The sequence below is a fragment of the Hypanus sabinus genome, chromosome 3 (genome assembly GCF_030144855.1).
Source record: "Hypanus sabinus isolate sHypSab1 chromosome 3, sHypSab1.hap1, whole genome shotgun sequence".
Classification (NCBI taxonomy): Eukaryota; Metazoa; Chordata; class Chondrichthyes; order Myliobatiformes; family Dasyatidae; genus Hypanus; species Hypanus sabinus.
The window spans coordinates 121,861,425-121,877,445 of record NC_082708.1 but is presented as its reverse complement, the minus strand read 5'-3'; the positions used below and the strand labels follow the sequence as shown (position 1 = coordinate 121,877,445).

The 16,021-nt window shown below is 42.6% G+C and overlaps 1 protein-coding gene across 5 annotated transcripts in view; it reads right to left on the bottom strand.

Moving 5' to 3' along the window:
- The window catches only part of fhip1aa (FHF complex subunit HOOK interacting protein 1Aa), a 151,190-nt gene that overhangs the window by 48,600 nt on the left and 86,569 nt on the right, over positions 1 to 16,021 (bottom strand). For all 5 annotated transcript variants that reach the window (XM_059965028.1, XM_059965025.1, XM_059965027.1 and 2 more), the window contains one exon: positions 9,971 to 10,057. In XM_059965028.1, coding sequence (XP_059821011.1) covers positions 9,971 to 10,057 — 87 coding nt within the window. The remainder of the gene's footprint in view (positions 1 to 9,970; positions 10,058 to 16,021) is intronic.

The following is a 16,021-nucleotide window of genomic DNA, read 5'->3' as shown; positions in this document are numbered from 1 at the left end:
CTGCAGACAATCCTCACTACTCAGTGGCATAGTGAGGCAAACCCCTCACTCACCTCTCCAACTGTTTATGTCCATTTACATTAACATCAAATTATCATAGTATTGTGTTTCTAACACACAGGTGCCTGTAGCTCTATCAGCAGAGGCCTTTTGTCATTCAACATCCGGGGGGGGGGGGGTGATACTTCCCAGTCAAGTTCAGAACAACTACATAACAGAATGGAGGGCACATGAAACCATTACATACAAATATGTCCCCCCACCCACCGTCTGTGTTAAGTTGAACACAAAAACCATTTAGCACATGATTACGTGTTTCCACTGTTGAAGTGTCCCCTACTGGGAACTGGAAGCACCATTCCGGTGTCATTGTCCACTGTCATTATCTACTTTACACCGTAAATTGAATCACATAGTCACAGCCTGCAGGTTTCATTTCTCACTCAAGTAACACAAGGATTATACGTCACATCAAGTCAAAAACCATCCTACCCAAGAGTTTCAGCCCAAAATGTCAACTGTACTCATTTCCATAAATGCTGCCCCAGTCTGCTGAGTTCCTCTGGGGGGTGGGGGGTGTACACGTCTGTCTGGGATTTCCAACGTCTGCAGATTTTCTCTTGTTTGTCAAGAATTAAAGGACCCCGCTGGGACATCATATTTGTAAGCAATGTCTTAATATTTATTTACGGGGGGGAGGGGGAAAGGAGGGGGGAAGAGGGGGGCAGAAGAGCAAGGCAGGGAAGAGGGTTGAAGGCCCTCTCACTTCATTTTGATAATGGAAATGCACATCCCTGTGTTCCCATCCTCACTCCACCTGCTTGTACTCCAAGCTCCTGCTTCCATCAATTTTCATCCCCAAATTCTCATTTCATGCCGCACTGACCCCACCCCACACCTCACCACCAGAAGCCTCAGTTTGTCTCTCATCCCAAACCACAGTCACTGTTCTCAAGAACAACGAGTCAGCTTACAGAGAGGAGGTGCAGCAGCTAACAGACTGGTGCAGAGCCAACAACCTGTCTCTTAATGTGAACAAAAGAGATGGTTGTCGACTTCAGGAGTGCACGGAGCAACCACTCCTCGCTGAACATCGACGGCTCCTTGGTAGACATTGTAAAGACCACCAAATTTCTTGGTGTTCACCTGGCGGAGAATCTCACCTGGTCCCTCAACACCAGCTCCATAGCAAAGAAAACCCAGGCTGAGGAAAGTCAATCTCCCACCACCCCCCATCCTCATCACATTCTACAGGGGTTGTATTGAGAGCTTCCTGAGCAGCTGCATCACTGCCTGGTTCGGAAATTACACCATCTCGGATCGCAAGACCCTGCAGTGGATAGTGAGGTCAGCTGAGAAGATCATCGGGGTCTCTCTTCCCACCATCACAGACATTTACACTACTGAAACCTAGCCCTATTGTCCTGTTTATTATTTATTGTAATGCCTGCACTGTTTTTGTGCACTTTACGCAGTTCTGTGTAGGTCTGTAGTCTAGTGTAGCTTTCTCTGTGTTGTTTTTTTACATAGTTCAGTCTATTTTTTTTCTGTGTCATGTAACACCATGGTCCTGAAAAATGTCTCATTTTTACTATGTACTGTACCAGCAGTTATGGTTGAAATGACAATAAAAGTGACTTGACTTGACTTGAAACAAATGGATTTTATATAACATCTTAGTGCTTCACAGGAACGCTCCCTATAAAAACTGGAGCTATCAGGACAGATACCCAAAAGCCTCTTGACAGAAAAAACTTTTAAGTTTCAGAGGAAATTTGGGAAGAGAGTTGAGAGATTGATGGAGAGGAAATTCCAAAGCTTCAGGTTTTAGCAGCTGAAGTGTTGCTTCCATGGTGACACAATTAAAAGTGGAGCTAAAGTTGGAGAAGCACAGAGCTCACAGAGGTTTAGATTCTTTTATCTACTCATTTTTCAGGCAGTGGAAGTCAGGGTGGGGCCATCCCTAGAAGCCTTTGACAAGATACTGGTCTGTCCCTTTAACAGGTGGTGTTATACAATAGGAAGGTACTGGTCTTTGATTAGCCCATGTGATCACAGGATTATGTCAAGTGACCAACAGCTTCTGATAGGTGCTGAGGAGACAAAGCTAGATAACACCCAGTTAAAACTAGAGGACATAGATTTAGGATAAGGGGGAAGAGATTCAGAGGAGATCCTTCTTCGCCCAGAGAGTGGCTGGAAATGGGTTGCTGACAGCATTAACAAGTGACAACATACACACGGCGGCGCAACGCAGCTTGCAGCTGCCACTCCGGAGCTGATTATCTGTTATTTGTGAAGTGGGGTGCCGTGTGCAATCATAATCGTTTGAAAACGGACGTGGGAGCATGGAGGAACACCGTGAAATCTCCAGGAAGACCTTCTTCGTTGCTGTTGCTGCTGTGAGGTCTGGGACTCTGCTGGGAAGAACAGGCCCCCAGTCCTCGGGGTCGCGTTGCCGATGGCCGTTGGCGGGGCCGTCTTAATACGCTCGGCAGAGGATGGTGCTCAAAGAAGCTGTGCCGGCGGGGATGGTCGTCGGCTTGGAGGTTCGACGGACTCGGAGTCTGCTGCGGTCAGGTCGCTTTCGTTGTGTGCTGCGTCTGCGAGGCTGAGTCGGGCGGCGCCTTGGAAGTCCATAGTGGGGGTATTCCCTTCTGCTGCCGGCGTGGGATGGCGAGTCTGTCGGGACCCTGGGGACTTGTGGAAACTATGTGGTGATTTTATTTTGAACTTATAGTCCTTCAACATCTTTGGACTATTTTTACTGTGCCCATGGTCTTTTTTTAAAATCAATTATGCTATTGTTTGCACTGTTGTAACTATGTGGTTTTGTGCAGGTCTTGTAGCTTTAGTTTTTGGTCTTGTTTGTCTGGTGGATTTGGAGCTCCTTTCCGGGGAACGCGCTAAGATGGTAGCGCGATAGTAATACGCAGCAGCCTCTCAGGACTCTGGATTGGGGATTGCCAAACGTTACGTGGATTTTCTGGTGTAGTCTGTTTTGTTATATGCTTTTGTGATATCATTCTGGAGGAACGTTGTCTCATTTTTTAACTACATTGCATTTGTGGTTTCTAAACGACAAATAAACTGAATCTGAATCTGAATGGAGGATTGTGAACCAAGTGCTAGACCATGGGGTTAGTATGGGGTCAATGTTGATGAGTTGGGCTGAATGGCCCGTTTCCATTTTGTACAATTCCACGATTCTATGAAGGGAGTCGATGGCTAAAATTCTGTTCTTCAGAAGATACCAAACACAGCACCATTGCCTCAGTAGAAATCAGGACAGGTTTGGTGGTGGAGGGGTGTAGAAGCCAAGGATCTTTCTTGATCATATCTGAACAAATATTTCTGGAGCATTGAGACCTACCATTGTAGATCTGCAATCACACGGTGGAGTGGGTTATCCATGTCGACTTCACCTGGAGATCATCACCATCACAGGAGTCACCCGTGTGAATCTGCATGCTCTTCCCCTCACCATGTAGATTTCCTCTGGGTGCTCCTGTTCCTCCCACATCTCAGAGGCGTGCAGATTAGTAAGAAAATTGACCACAGTAAAATGTGCCAGCCATTCTGCCCCTCCCCTCCCCCCACCCCCCAGTATGTAGTGAGTGATAGAATCTGGGGCCAGCTGATGGGAATATGTAGTGAAGGAATATAACTGGGATTACATTCATAAACACTCAGTGGCCACTTTATAAGCCACTCCTGTACTTAATAAAGTGGCACAGAGTGTATGTTCATGGTCTTCTGCTGCTGTAGTCCATCCAATTCAAGGTCGATGTATTCTGCATTCTGATCTCCTGCACACCTCTGTTGTAACATGTGAGTTACCGTCAACTTCCTACCAACTTTAACCAGTCTGGACATTCTCCTCTGACCTCTTTAATTAACGTATTTTCACCCGCAAAGCTGCTGCTCGCTGGATGATTTTTTTTGTCTTTTACACCATTCTCTGTAAACTCTAGAGATTGTTGTTAAGTTTGAGATACTCAAACAACCCCATCTGGCACCAACAATCATTCCACAAAGTCACTTATATTACATTACTTCACCATTCTGAGGTTTGGTCTGAACAACTCGACCTTTTGACCAAGTCTGCACAGAGTTGCTGCCACATGATCGGCATATTAGATATTAGCATCAAAGAGCAGGTGGACAGGTGTACCTAATAAAGTGGCCACTGAACTCAAGATTAATGTAAAATACAAACATGAGGAAATCTGCAGATGCTGGAAATTCAAGCAACACACACAAAATGCTGGTGGAACGCAACAGGTCAGGCAGCATCTATGGGAAGAAGTACAATCAACGTTTCAGGCCAAGACCCTTCGTCAGGACTAACTGAAAGTCTCTCTTCTTTCAGTTAGTCCTGATGAAGGGTCTAGGCCCGAAACGTCAACTGTACTTCTTCCTACAGATGCTGCCTGGCCTGCTGCGTTCCACCAACATTTTGTGTGTGTTGCTTAATGTAAAATAGAAGTGTGCATAAAATATTTCAGTATTATTTGAGTGATATTGTAAATATATTAAGCATTCTTATTTGTTCAAATAATTAACAGGCTACATGTATAAATATGTCATACCTGTGCACCTTGCTTAAAGTAAACAAAGTCAGACTCATATTTTGGATTCCCATGTCTTCCTTTGAATTAGTTTGATGTTTTGAAGTTACAAAACATAACAATGGCGAAAAGGATAGGACTGGAAAAATTGAGGGTAAAATAGCGTCCAATGAAAATGCCACATCCAGGTTTTCCAAAGCCCTTCTGGTTCCTTATACCATCTGTGTTAAAGCAGCCAGTGAACTAGATCGCAGGAGACTGAAGGAACTCTTCCCAAGGTTGAGTGGAGTCCATGGGTAACCGCGGTGGTCCCAGTGGCTAAGAAGAATGTGTCTGTCAGAATTCGTGGTGAATTCAAGGTCACCGTCAACCCAGAACTGAAAGTTCATCAATACCCTCTGCCCAGGACAGAGGATATCTTTGCAAACCTGTCTGGAGGGAACCACTTCAGCAAGGTGGACTTACCTGAGGCCTACCTACAGATGAAGATGGAAGAAGAGTCCTAAGTGTTTCTCAGGATAATCACTCACAAAGGGCTTTATCACTATAATGGGCTTATTTTTGGAGTAGCATCTGCACCTGCACTCTGGCAGAAAGCTGTGGACCAGGTACAAGGCAGCCCAGGCACTCAATGTTACTTACAAGGATGACAAGAAATATCTCCAAAACGTCGTCACTGTTAAAAAGATTAGAGGTTTATGGGCTTAGAGCATGACGTGACAAGCATTATTTACTGTATTTACACCACTGACGCACAAACTTGTTGAAAAAATTCAGGCAGTGGTGGATGCCCCAAGGCCCAAGGACATGTCACAGTCGTGTCCTTTTTAGGATTTGTCAATTACTGTAGAGGTTCCTGCCAAACCTGGCTCCTATGCTCTACCCTTTGAACTCATTACTACAGATCAGGAAGAAATGGCAATGGACAAAGCAGTGTGAGGTGGCTTTCAGAAAGATAAAGGAAAATGATGACGTTAGACAATGTACTTGTACATGATCCACATCATCCAGTGCAGCTTGCCTCTGATACTTTGCCTAATGGTAAGGTAGGGGTGCAGTCATATCACACGTTATGACTGATGGAAGTGAACACCCCATAGCCTTTGCATCACGTTCCCTTACTGCAGCAGAGAAAAATTATGCACCGTTTGACAGAGAGGCTTTGGACTCTGGCTTGGGGTGTAAAACGCCTTAACCTGTATTTGTTTGGGAGAGTTTACCCTAATTACTGATCATCAACCACTAGAGTCCATTTTCAACATACAGAAGGGTGTTCCACCTACAGCAACAGCACAAATGCAGAGATGGGATCTCTTTCTTTGACACAATTACGTGCTGGAATTCAAGAGGACGACCGATCATGGAGGTGCTGATGGATTATCCCGTTCACTCTTGCGAAATTAAATGCGGGAAAAATTTACAAAAGAGTACACTCCTCTTGACATATTCTCCCTAATGTAAATAGAAAGTCTTCCTATTAAAGCAGAGATGATCCAAAAGGAAACCAGAAAAGACCCAACACTGTTACAGGTCTACATGGCCACCCAAAATGGCTGGAATGCCCAGCAGAAACTCACGCTCCCTCATTTTTTTTTACCAGCACCGGGATGAACTTGCACTTGGCAGAGGTTGCCTTGTGTGGGGATTGAGAGTTGCACCATCCAAGCTGAGAGCTACTGTAACTGCTGGAGGAGGTACATGCTGGTCATCTAGGCCTGGTTAAAATGAACGCATTGGCTCAAAGCCACTTCTTGTGGCCTGGGATAGATCAGCAGATCGAGCAGCTTGTCATGCGCTGTGTAGGTTGCCAAGAGAAATGCCCATCCACCCCTGGAAATGGCCTGCATTGCCCTGGCAAAGGGATTTTGCCAGACACACATTTCTTGGTAATAATGGATGACCAGAAGTGATCCCAATAGCCTCCACTACAGCCTCGCACACTGCTGACGTGCTGAGAAGCCTCTTTGCGAGGACTGGTGTTCCAGAACCCTTAGTTGGTGACAATGGAGCAAAGTCTGTGCTGGAACAGTTTCAATCATTCATAAAAATGAATAAGACATATTACATCTGCACCGTACCACCCAGTGGTTAAGTTTGACTAGAGTCTAAAGATCACACTGCGAGCAATGTCAGCAGAGTACTCTGCACTGACACTGAATCAGAATCTCCCCAACTTCCTCCTTGCATATCACAAGCAGCACACACCACAATCAACAACCCACCAACCATGAGTTATCCCTTGCATTCACGCTTGGATCTCCTCAACTCCAATCTCAGAAGGAGTATGTAGCACGAACAGCTGAGTCAAACTGGAGACTCCTCAAGCAAGGAGGTTTGATGTTTCATTCCTTGACCAGCAGTCCTGACGAGGAACTAGAGATAATCAAAACTGGGTACTCGGAAAGGTTAAGGACGGAACAGGACCACTCTCTTACACATCAGAGATTGTTTCTGATATCATCTGGAGGCAACACGTCGAACAGTTGAGTACAGCAGAATCAATTGTTAGTAGAAAGGTGGCCAGAGCTGTCAGACGCACTTCCTGTCATCCCAGAGTCAGCTCCTACACCCATCCATGGAGGAGGTCCCAGAACTGAGGCTGTTTAACAGTCACATGTCTCACCTGCCAAGCAGAGTGATTCTCCCTTGTCAGTAAAGACGTTATCCCACAAGAGTTACAAATCCTACACAGTAATTAAATTGGTAGGTCGGAATAAGTCAATTTAAACGTGCTATGCTGTGGATGTCTGCATAGCATTTGTATTGTATAGTATTTTGTGCAAATGGTTGAGATGCATTCTATATTGAGGTGGAGTTTATAGCTGAGCAGGGAGGAGTGTTGTGTATTTACAAACCCCATTTCCAGAAAAGTTGGGATATTTTCCAAAATGCAATTAAAACAAAAATCTGTGGTATGTTAATTCACATGAACCTTTATTTAACTGACAAAAGTACAAAGAAAAGATTTTCAATAGTTTTACTGACCAACTTGATTGTATTTTGTAAATATACACAAATTTAGAATTTGATGGCTGCAACAAACTCAACAAAAGTTGGGACAGAGGCATGTTTACCACTGTGTTACATCACCTTTCCTTTTAATAACACTTTTTAATCATCTTGGAACTGAGGATACTAATTGTAGAAGATTTGCAAATGGAAATTTTGTCCATTCTTGCTTGATATAAGACTTCAGCTGTTCAACAGTCCGTGGTCTCCGTTGTCTGATTCTCCTCTTCATGGTGTGCCATACATTTTCAGTAGGAGATAGATCTGGACTGGCAGCAGGCCAGTCAAGCACACGCACTCTGTGTCTACAAAGCCATGCTGTTGTAGCCCGTGCAGAATGTGGTTTGCATTGTCCTGCTGAAATAAGCATGGATGTCCTGGGAAGAGACGTCGCCTTGATGGCAACATCTCTCTCTCTAAAATCCTAATATAGGCCTCAGAGTCAATGGTACCTTCACATACATGCAACTCACCCTTGCCATGGGCACTGATGCACCCCCATACCATCACAGATGCTGGCTTTTGCACCTTTCGCTGATAACAATCAGGATGGTCACTTTCAGCTTTGGCACGGAGAACTCGACGTCTGTTTTTTCCAAAAACTAGCTGAAATGTGGACTCATCTGACCACAGCACATGGTTCCACAGTCTTTTGGTCCATCTGAGATGAGCTCGGCCCAGAGAACTCGCCGGCGTTTCTGCATAGAGTTGATGTATGGCTTCCTCCTTGAGTAATACAGTTTCAGGTTGCATTTCTGGATGCAGCAACGGACTGTGTTGAGTGACAATGGTTTTCCGAAGTACTCCCGAGCCCAGGTGGCTATAATTGTCACAGTCGCATGACGGTTTCTTAGGCAGTGCCGCCTGAGGGCTCAAAGATCACGCGCATTCAACAGTGGGTTCTGACATTGCCCTTTACGCACTGAGATGTCACTGAATCTTTTCACAATATTATGTACTGTAGATGTTGAAAGACCTAAATTCTCTGCAATCTTGCGTTGAGAAATGTTCCTTTTGAACTGACTAACAATTCTCTCACGAATTTTGGCACAAAGGGGTGAGCCACGACCCATCCTTGCTTGCAAAGACTGAGCCTTTGATGGATGCTACTTTTATACCCAGTCATGATACCTCACCTGTTACTAATTAGCCTGCTTAATGTGGAGTCTTCCAAACCGGTGTTAGTTGAATATTCTGTGCACTTTATAGTTTTATTTTAACTCTGTCCCAACTTTTGTTGAGTGTGTTGCAGCCATCAAATTCTAAATTTGTGTATATTTACAAAATACAATCAAGTTGGTCAGTAAAACTATTGAAAATCTTTTCTTTGTACTTTTGTCAGTTAAATAAAGGTTCACGTGAATTAACATATCACAGATTTTTGTTTTTATTGCATTTTGGAAAATATCCCAACTTTTCTGGAAATGGGGTTTGTAATATTTCAGTAATATTGTAAATCTATTGGTTGATTTAGTATTCTTGCTCGTTTAAATAATTCATTACGGGTTACATGTATCAATATGTGAATAGTATGCATCATCGCACTACCACGTGATACAGGTGCACCTCGCTTAAAGTAAACATGAAGTTAGACTCATATTTTGGGCTCCTGTGTCCTTTGAATTAGTTTAATGTTTTGAAGTTACAAAAAAAAACAAGTTGCCACACACACACACACACACACACACACAGACACACACACAGACACACACACACACACACACACACACACACACACGTACGTATATTCAGACTGGGTTTTTCTATTCTATCTTTCACAGCTACTCTTCTGAAAAGCTGGTGTTTACGCAACCACGAGCGCTGTTCACCCTTGCCCAGCTGACTGTTCCTCGTACGCAAGCTGTGCGTAGAGAAACAGGGGTAGTTACTGCAAGCCGACCTGGTGCACATTTCTCCCTTCCTAATCCAAGTACGCTGGAATACTATTATTATCATCACTCATCAGCCAACTAACAAGAGAAAAACCCAGTCACAAATTTCATCTTGAAACTTCAGGAAAGATTTTATAGTTTGATGTGCAATTAACAGTTTCTCTCCAGAAGCCACTGAAGTGTTGCAATCTAGTTCCATAGGTGCCAGCAATTCACCTTTTCCTTGTAATACTAAATCAAGAGCAATAGCATTATTGTTGACTAATAATTCAGAAAGGTATATACCTTTATGGATTATCAGACAAGACAATAAAGCTAGAACCTACTGCACAGAATTTAATATTATTTCACAGAGGTTAGAAAACCCATGGAAGAAGTCATAGAAGTTGCAAGCCCTGCCAAATGCCTATTTCTACATTCCACCCAGGTAAAACATTTTACAGTGTAGTTAACTCTTACAAAATTTGTATAGGAATTCACGGCATACATCGTACTAACTTTGTGAAGTGCAGGAGCCATGACAGGCACGAGGAATCCATTGTAGATATAGTTCACAAGCTGATTCTTTATCAAGGGATGAGCCACCTAAATCAGAAGCACAGATTGCAACATTAAACAAATAGTCGAAGAAATACCCGACATACCTACAACCAGCCCTCTTTCATCAAGCCCAACAAAACAAGAAAGCACTTCAAAAATTTACCAGATCTTCCAAATTAGGAATAAGGAGAGTGCAGCTGTTTTTAATCTTACCTGGTGCTCTGGTCATTCTATCCAAAAATAGAATTCTGTTGAAATTCTGACATCAATTTTCTTACTTGTATCCAGAACCATATCCCAGATATGGCAGCAAAAAGCTTTTTGACCTCAGCAGTGACTGTCTAATCCAGGGGTCGGCAAACTTTTTGACTTGAGGGCCACAAAGGGTTCTAAAATTTGACAGGGGGGCCGGACCAGGAGCAGATGGACGGAGTGTTTTGGTAATACACCTCATAAGAGAAAATAAAATATCATGGGATATGTAGAAAACGTGCTTTAATTTCAATTGAAAATGAACAAATGCATTACAACAAAATATCTGTCTTTGAAGTCCCATGGTATTTAGCTATTTATTGAAATATCTTTTAAAACACTGAAAATTAAATGAATAAAATACAGCTTTTTTTAATAGTAACAGTTATTATTTTAAAGCACTGAAAATTCTGTTATCCTTCAAGATATTATCATCATCACTCTCCTCCTGACTGTCTTTATTTCAAAAACGGTAGGAGATGCAGGTCTACTTGTCCTGCTCCTTCTTATTCAATTGTCCCCTGTGCCAAAACTCAACAACGACCCGCACAATGACAGAACAGTGAGAGCGCGCCAATATGCGGAGCTCTGTGCTCGCAAATCCCTGCAGGCTATCTCCCTTAGCCGGAACGCTGGCTAATTGTGAGCCGGTTCGGATGTGCCAGGAAATGGGTCGCCACAAGGTCACAAAGTAAAGCGCAAATGTGGAGTAATACGCTGCACCTCAACAAAGGTCAGTGTATATAGAGTGCGTCATCTATTGGGAAAACGCCAGAATTGCGGGGAGAAAACGTTAACAAGGTTTATTAATATAATTTCATCAAGTTTTGCGGGCCGGATTAAAAAGCTTAACGGGCCGCATATGGCCCGCGGGCCGTAGTTTGCCCATGCCTGGTCTAATCAGTGTAATAATCACGGGGTTATTGTGATGGGAGATTTTAATTTCCCAAATATCGACTAGAGCGAGGGGTTTAGATTGGGTGGAGTTTGTTAGGTGTGTTCAGGAAGGTTTCTTGACACAATATGCAGATTAGCCTACAAGAGGAGAGGCCGTACTTGATCTGGTATTGGGAAATGAAGCCGATTTGGAAATGAAGCTGATCAGGTATCAGATCTCTCAGTGGGAGAGCAGTTTGGAGATAGTGATCACAATTCTGTCTCCTTTACCATAGCATTGGAGGGGGAAAGGAACAGACAATTTAGTAATGAGTTCAATATTTTAATGAGAAATATAAGGCTATCAGGCAGGAACTTGGAAGCATAAATTGAAAACAGATGTTCTCAGGGAAACGTACAGAAGAAATATTGTGTGGTGTTCTGCATAGGTACATTCCAATGAGACAGGGAAAGGATGGTAGGGTACAGGAACCATGGTGTACAAAGGCTGTCGTAAATCTAGTCAAGAAGAAAAGAAGAGCTTACGAAAGGCTGTAAAAACTAGGTAATGATAGAGATCTAGAAGATTATAAGGTTAGCAAGAAGGAGCTCAAGAATGAAATTAGGAGAGCCAGAAGGGGCCATGAGAAGCCTTGGCAGACAGAATTAAGGAAAACTCCAAGGCATTCTACACATATGTGAAGAGCAAGAGGATAAGACATGAGAGAATGGGACCAATTAAGTGTGACAGTGGAAAAGTGTGTATGGAACCAGAGGAGAGCGGAGGTACTTAATGAATACTTTGCTTCAGTATTCACTACAGAAAAGAATCTTGATGACTGTAGGGAAGACTTACAGTGGACTGAAAAGCTTGAGCATGTAGATATTAAGAAAGAGGATGTGTTCCAGGTTTTGGAAAGCATCAAGTTGGATAAGTCACCGGGACCAGATGAAATGTACCCCAGGCTACTGTGGGAGGCGAAGGAGGAGATTGCTGAGCCTCTGGCGATGATCTTTGCATCATCAATGGGGACAGGAGAGGTTCTGGAGGATTGGAGGGTTGCGGATGTTGTTCCATTATTTAAGAAAGGGAGTAGAGATAGCCCAGAAAATGATAGACCAGTGAGTCTTACTTCAGTGGTTGATAAGTTGATGGAGAAGATCCTAAGAGGCAGGATTTATGAACATTTGGAGAGGCATAATATGATTAGGAATAGTCAGCATGGCTTTGTCAAAGGCAGGTTGTGCCTTACAAGTTTGAATTTTTTGAGGATGTTAACTAAACACATTGATGAAGGTAGAGCCATAGATGTAGTGTATATGGATTTCAGCAAGGTATTTGATAAGGTACCCCATGCAAGGCTTATTGAGAAAGTAAGGAGGCACAGGATTGAAGGAGACATTGTTTTGTGGATACAGAACTGGTTTGCCTACAGAAGGCAAAGAGTGGCTGTAGATGGGTCATATTCTGCATGGAGGTCGTTGACCAGTGGTGTGCCTCAGGGATCTGTTCTGGGATCCCTACTGTTGGTGATTTTTATAAATGACCTGGATGAGGAAGATGAAGGATGGGTTAGTAAATTTGCTGATGACACAAAGATTGGGGGTGTTGTGGATCACGTGGAGGGCTGTCAGAGGTTACAGCAGGATACTGATAGGATGCAAAACTGGGCTGAGAAGTGGCAGATGGAGTTCAACCCAGATAAGTGTGAAGTGGTTCATTTTGGTAGGTCAAATATGATGGCAGAATATAGTATTAATGGTAAGACTCTTGGCTGTGTGGACTCTGTGGTTAAGAAAGCGTACAGTGCATTGGCCTTCATCAATCGTGGGATTGAGTTTAGGAGCCGAGAGGTAATGTTGCTGCTATATAGGACCCTGGTCAGACCCCACTTAGAGTACTGTGCTCAGTTCTGGTCACCTTACTACAGGAAGGATGTGGAAACCATAGAATGTGTGCAAAGGAGATTCACAAGGATGTTGCTTGGCTTATGAGAATAGGTTGAGTGAACTCGGCCTTTTTTCCTTGGAGCGACAGAGGATGAGAGGTGACCTGATAGAGGTGTATAAGATGATGAGAGGCATTGATCATGTGGATAGTCAGAGGCTTTTTCCCAGGGCTCAAATGGCTAACATGAGAGGGCACAGTTTTAAGGTGTTTGGCGAAGGTACAGAGGTGATGTCAGGGTTAAGTTTTTTTTTAATGCAGAGTGGTGAGTGCGTGGAATGGGCTGCTGGCAACGGTGGTGGAGGCAGAAATGATAGGGTCTTTTAAGAGACTCCTGGATAGGTACAAGGAGCTTAGAAAAATAGAGGACTATGGGTAACCCTAGGTAATTTCTAAGGTAAGGACATGTTGGGCACAGCATTGTGGGCAAAAGGGCCTGTATTGTGCTGTAGGTTTTCTATGTTTCTAATTTTGATTGTGCTCAGATTAGCTAAAATCTAAACTTCCCCATGCTATATTGCACCAAAATATCATACGGTCTTCTAAAACACACATTACTAATGGGCAGACAACGTGGTGATAGGTATTTTGGCCATAATAGGTTAGCACTTGTGTGCAGCTGAATCCAGGGAGAGGTGAAGGAGAGGAGTGTTTGATCAGAATGTAGGGGGGAAAATAGAAAAAGGGGACAAATGTACATTTAGATCAATAGATGTTTGAAGGTCAGCACAGACCTGATGGCCCTGTTTTCCTGCTGTGTCACTCTATGACTGTGACTCTCTAAGTTCAATCAGGCACCCATTTGAAAGAAAATGTAATACATCAAATAGACAATGTTATTCATGGGTTTTTAAAAAAAATAATCAGGGAATTGCAAGTAAAGGAATGCCTAACTTCCATTCTGTAAGGAAGTCCTGTAAAAGAAGATGTTTGAATATGAGACTGTACAGTCTGGGATTAAAATAATGTAGATAAGTGATTGGAGTTTAGAGACAAGATTACTTTCAAATAATACTTTTGCCGTAAAGGCGGTCGAGATACTGGGATTTTTGAGAACTGAGATAGAAAGATCGTTATACTGGAACCTGAACAAATATGATGCAGGTTTTGGGGTTAAGTAGTAGTGAGTCGGGAAAAAATTCTACAAGGGGAGGATCTTAGGGCTGGGCGCAAAATTTCTCGAATGATTTTGAAGCCCTTTGTCATAAGACAGCGAACATAATAATATGTCTGAATATAAAAGTAATGGCTTTCAATAAAAGAAAAACAATAATCACCACAGTGCTGACAATTAAATCAGCTTTTACGTGAAACAATTCTGCAAAACGTTTTCTTAAATTCATCTGTTATCTCATTCAGTTCGCTTTTCTTTTTTTATTAGTTTTTTTTTATACATTTTCTACATCGTTACAGATAAAAAAAACCCAGATCGAAATGAAGAACATTAATACAGTGCAAAAATAAACATACAATAATATGGTACAAAAAAAGATAATTGAGAAAGCACCCAAATTGAAGACATGTAAAATTAGTATCCTCCCCAAGCCCTGCAACAAAAAAAGAACTCCAGACCAACCACAACACAATATAGAGAATATAAATCAGGACAATCAAACCCCCAAAACTGTAAATACACTTAGCAACAGAGGATAATAATGCCTACTACCAAAAAAAAAGGAACTGAAAGCAAGGGACCGAAAAAAAAACCTTAGTTAAGAGGAAGGTCATGAAAGTACTCAATGAAAGGTCCCCAGACCTTATGGAACTTTATATCTGAATTAAGAACTGAATAATGAATTTTTTCAAGGTCTAAGCAGGACATAAGCCATTGAGCATGTGTGGGCGGGGCAACATCTCTCCATCTAAGGAGGATTAAACGTCTAGCCCGGAGAGAAGCAAAAGATAATATTCGACACTTAGTCGAACTCAGACGTAAATCTGTCTCACCCAAAAAACCGAACAAAGCAATTAAAGGGTTAGGTTCTAGGTGGTGATTCAGAATATACGATAACGTTATGAAGACATCTTTCCAAAATTTCTCCAAACTAGGACAAAACCAGTACATATGAATGAGAGAGGCCTCGCCCCTTTTGCATTTATCACAAAGAGGACTAATATTAGGGTAAAATCGAGATAGTTTAGATTTAGACATATGGGCTCTATGAACAATCTTAAACTGTAAGATAGAGGTGACCATTGTAACAGACTCTGTTTTATAGTATATGAAAGATTGGCAAAATTTTCACGAAAAAGATCTTTAAACTTCCTTGTGACTGTAATCCCAAGATAAGTAAATTGATTATGAACTACTTTAAAAGGGAGATCACGAAATGTTAATTCTTGTGCTTCTTATTTAATTGGGAAAAGTTCACTCTTATGTAAACTAAGTTTATAGTCAGAGATCTTAGGAGAATTCAGGGTGACTTGGATAGGCTGGGTGAGCGGGCAGATACTCGACAGATGACGTTTAATGTGAATAAGTGTGAGGTTATCCACTTTTGGAGTAAGAACAGGAAGGCAGATTATTATCTGAACGGTGTAGAGTTAGGTAAGGGAGAAATACAAAGAGATCTAGGAGTCCTTGTTCATCAGTCACTGAAGGTGAATGAGCAAGTGCAGCAGGCAGTGAAGAAGGCTAATGGAATGTTGGCCTTTATTACAAAGGGAATTGAGTACAACAGCAAGGAAATTTGTTCAGAGCCCTGGTGAGACCACACCTGGAGTATTGTGTACAGTTTTGGTCTACAGGGTTAAGGAAGGACATTCTGGCTGTAGAGGAAGTGCAGCGTAGATTCACGAGGTTAATTCCTGGGATGTCTGGACTGTCTTACGCAGAGAGGTTAGAGAGACTGAGCTTGTACATGCTGGAATTAAGGAGATTGCGAGGGGGTCTGATTGAAACATATAAGATTATTAAGGGATTGGACAAGATA